We start from the raw sequence: 3,548 nt of genomic DNA on the forward strand, positions 1-3,548 counted from the left end.
TCTGCCGGGCCGGCAGGCGGGAGCCGCGGTGCGGAGCTGTGTCCGTCCCGGCCGCTCCGCCCGCTCCGGGCGCGGGGCTCGGGCACCACCGGGGTCCCTTTGGGCCAGTCCCGGTGCCCCTGGGCTAGTTCAATATAGTATATAAATATGAATATAAATTTGATAAAAATAAGCATTAAAAATAATTAAATAACCATTTAAGGTGAAGGGGATTGTTTTTTTTATTTGGTTACAGGCAGGGCTTTTAAATAAATAATATAGAAATGAAAATATAGAAATCTATAATAAAGATATAAATATAGGGAGATATGTATATATAGACATAAAAAAGAAATAAATACTAGTAACAAATATATACAAGTAGATTAATATTCAATATGAAAAATATATGGATAGACGTTAATATATTTTTATATTGATTATGCATTATATCTATGTGTATAAATAAAGAAGTTCAATATGATAGAAATAAATATTAAATACATTTAAATGAAGGGGTATTTTGTTTTTTATTTGGTTAGAGGCAGGGCTTGCTAAGTTTCGATGGCGGGGTTTTTTGGGGCGTTCCTTGGAGAAGAGTTTTTGGAAGGGGGTTGCACGCGTTGTTTCTTGCCTCGCTTCTCTGCACGTGCGGGGGCGCGCCCCGCCCAGCCCCGGGCTGAGCTCTGCGGCAGTGCTGCCGCCTTGTGGGCACAGAGCGGTACTGCAGCTGTGCTCCGAGCCGAGCCGAGCGGGGCCGAGCGGAGCCGAAGCGGGCGGGGCCGAGCCGAGCCGAAGCGGGCCGGAAAGAGCCGAAGCGAGCCGAGCCGCGTCGGGTCCCCCCCCGCAGCAGGAGCCGGCCGGGAGGACCCCGGCAGAGGCGTTGACTCCAGTGCCTGCCGCCGCAGGCGCGGCCGCCACACAGCTACGGAGCCGCTGAGCCCCGCCGCCATCATCCTCACTCCGGGAAAGGCGGCGGAAAATCGGGCGGAGTGCTCGGAGTCGGTCGGCGTCGGCAGGTTTTTCGTTCAGGCAAGTAAGTTAGACAGACGCGCTGAGAGCAGCGGGTGCCTTAATTTTGCCCACAACAAAGATGGCCGCTCGGCCGGAAGTGGCTTCAGCCACAACAAAGATGGCGGCGAGGAAGGGCGGAAGTGACGTCACGCCACGCACAATATGGCTGCCCGGTCGTGGCCGGCTTGACCTTCCAAGGATGGCGGCCAAAAAGGCGGGAAAACGCAAGGACCCCGGGCGGTGGGTGCCTTCGCTCGACTGCCTGACAAACACCCCGACGCCGACGCCGCTCCGGCGCAATTTTCCGCGGCTTTTCCGGCCGTGCGGACACGGGCTGTGCGCTCAGCGGCGCCGGGGCCGGGCGCGAGCCGGCCGGGCGCCGACAGGCAGCGGTGAAGACGCCTCTCTCTGCCGGGGTCCTTGCCGCGGCCGCGTTCTCGGGGTTATGGCACTCGCGACGAGCCGTACGTGGCCCCCGCTCCTCTCGCTCGCTTCTCTCCCCCCCGGCCCGGGGAAATGGCGGAAACCCCAATGGCATCGGGCCCGAACGGTCGCTCCCCGGCGCTGGGACCAAAGGGGCCCGAGGAGGCGGCTGCTCTGTGTGCCGGCATGGTGAGAGCGGCGGGCGGGGCTGGGGGACGTTATCAACCCACTATATACCTGTAAGTATAAAGATGATCAAAATAGATACTAAAAAATATTGAAGATAAAGGGGCTGCTTGGTTTTGATTTAGTTAGAGGCAGGATTTTTAAATAAATAAGAAAAATAAAAATAAATATTTAAAGAATTAATATATAAAGGTATAGAGAAATATATATATATATATGTAGGCGTAAAAATAAGTAAAAATAAGTAATAGAAATATATACATATATATTGATTTATAATCTATAATATGATATCTGTACGTATAGATGGTAATATGATATATTTTAGGATATGTTATGTGTTATGTATATCAACAAGGTATATAAATATGATAAAAAATATATATTAAAAGATTTTTAAATACCGTTTAAGATGAAGGGACTGTTTGGTTTTTATTAGGTTAGCGGCGGGGCTTTTAAATAAATACTACAAAAATAAAAACATAGAAATGTATATTAAATATATAAAGATATAGATGTATGTGCACCCAGAAAAGTAAAGAAATATAAGTAATGCCAATATATACAAACAGATTTATGTTTAATCTATCTATTATATGTATTTATTAAATATATCTATTTTATATATATATAATAAATATCTATAATTAAAATGTATATAATATATTTAATATATAATAATATACGTATACATGTTAAAATAATAGATTTTGGTACTTTATATGTTGCATGTCATATATAAATGAATACAGTATATAAATTTAAACATGTGTGGTGAAAATAGATGTTAATTTATTTTTTTTTTTATTTTCATTGTTTTGGTATGTTTCTCGGAGGCAATCCTCCCCTTGCAGCTGCTGACAGCACTGAGAACCTGTGTGCTTCGTGGTGTCTATTGCCCAGCTGGCAACGATTCCCTTGTGTTTGGTGCATGAAGTCACACCGTGCTGCGTGGGATGGCAGGTGAGCACATTGCCCGACCCTTTTAGCTTTTCTGGCTCACACACAACTTCCTTTCCTTTTGTACATGGAAAACAGGGAAGAGAGGGTAGGGTGATATTAGCATTTCTAGCAGATTTTTAACTGCCACTGATGCTCGTTCATCTTTGCCGTGTGGGTTTTCATGCTGACAAATCCTCTGCTTTGCCTTCTGCTCACAGTCAGCTGGGCCCTTTATTGAACAGATTTATGTGCTACAAGGCTATGCAGAAGGATGGAAAGGAGGAACACAGGGGGAAAAAAAATAGACTCAAGGCCGTGCATTGATCACCTCATGTCCTCCAGAGACAAACGTGGCTATCACAGGTAACATGGAGCAGCCCTTCTGGCCTTTTCAGTTGTATTCAGAGAGATGTTTGCCTGCTGTGAATATCTGGGTGCTTGGAGTTCACTCTGATTTCAACAAGCCCAGCAATAATAAAACATTGTATTGATAGAACAAGATCTACATCTGTGAAGTTGTGGCTCCACAGAAAAGCAGCATAAAGAAGCTAGCTGGTTTATTTGTATGATAGGTAGCTTTTTTAGGATGTTTTGTTCTTTATGTGGCGTTAATTTCAAAGAGAAGCCTGTGAACTTTGTGTTCCCCTTTAGGGGCTGGTTCTGGGGTAACAAGGAAACACGAGGCCTAAACGCCTCTGGCTTGTCTGTCCAAGGATCTGCCTCAATTGTGGCTCCCATCCTTCTGAAGAACTCTTCAGCACAGTGAGTTACCTTCTATAACTATTGATTGTTGTATTGTTGTTGTGAGACCTCGTTGCTGGGTGAGAAGACTAGGGGAAATTAAAGGCTGTATGCCACTGTTACTTCATCACTGAATTCTTGTACTCTGTTAAAATCAAAACAAAAGGGATTTACACTGTCAGAAACACTTAACCTGTAAGTTAAGGTAAAGGTCACAGTGCTAAAACCTAAGAGCAGATAGCCTTGAGCACCTTTCTGTTCCC

At 45.3% G+C, this 3,548-nt stretch overlaps 1 protein-coding gene across 4 annotated transcripts; it reads left to right on the forward strand.

Moving 5' to 3' along the window:
• Window positions 1–534: 534 nt before the first annotated feature.
• On the forward strand, window positions 535–3,542 carry LOC148182945 (uncharacterized). 4 transcript variants are annotated; one of them, XM_088064085.1, is made up of 3 exons: window positions 535–1,655; window positions 2,763–2,907; window positions 3,196–3,542. In XM_088064085.1, the coding sequence occupies exon 1, from the start codon at window positions 544–546 to the stop codon at window positions 1,135–1,137; it is 594 nt and encodes a 197-aa protein (XP_087920211.1). In that variant the 5' UTR covers window positions 535–543; the 3' UTR covers window positions 1,138–1,655; window positions 2,763–2,907; window positions 3,196–3,542. The 4 variants fall into 4 exon arrangements, with proteins under 4 accessions (XP_087920211.1, XP_087920213.1, XP_087920212.1 ...); XM_088064087.1 differs by having other exon boundaries at window positions 2,787–2,907; XM_088064086.1 differs by lacking the exon at window positions 3,196–3,542 and adding an exon at window positions 2,439–2,565 and having other exon boundaries at window positions 2,787–2,908.
• Window positions 3,543–3,548: the final 6 nt, after the last annotated feature.

The sequence above is a fragment of the Pseudopodoces humilis genome, chromosome 18 (genome assembly GCF_049639895.1).
Source record: "Pseudopodoces humilis isolate 2021_Gansu_Grassland_sample_001 chromosome 18, ASM4963989v1, whole genome shotgun sequence".
Taxonomy (NCBI): domain Eukaryota; kingdom Metazoa; phylum Chordata; class Aves; order Passeriformes; family Paridae; genus Pseudopodoces; species Pseudopodoces humilis.

What these genes read in the sequence shown, in the direction of transcription:
- LOC148182945 (XM_088064085.1), top strand. Translation starts at nt 544, where the DNA reads ATGGCGGGGTTTTTTGGGGCGTTCCTTGGAGAAGAGTTTTTGGAAGGG.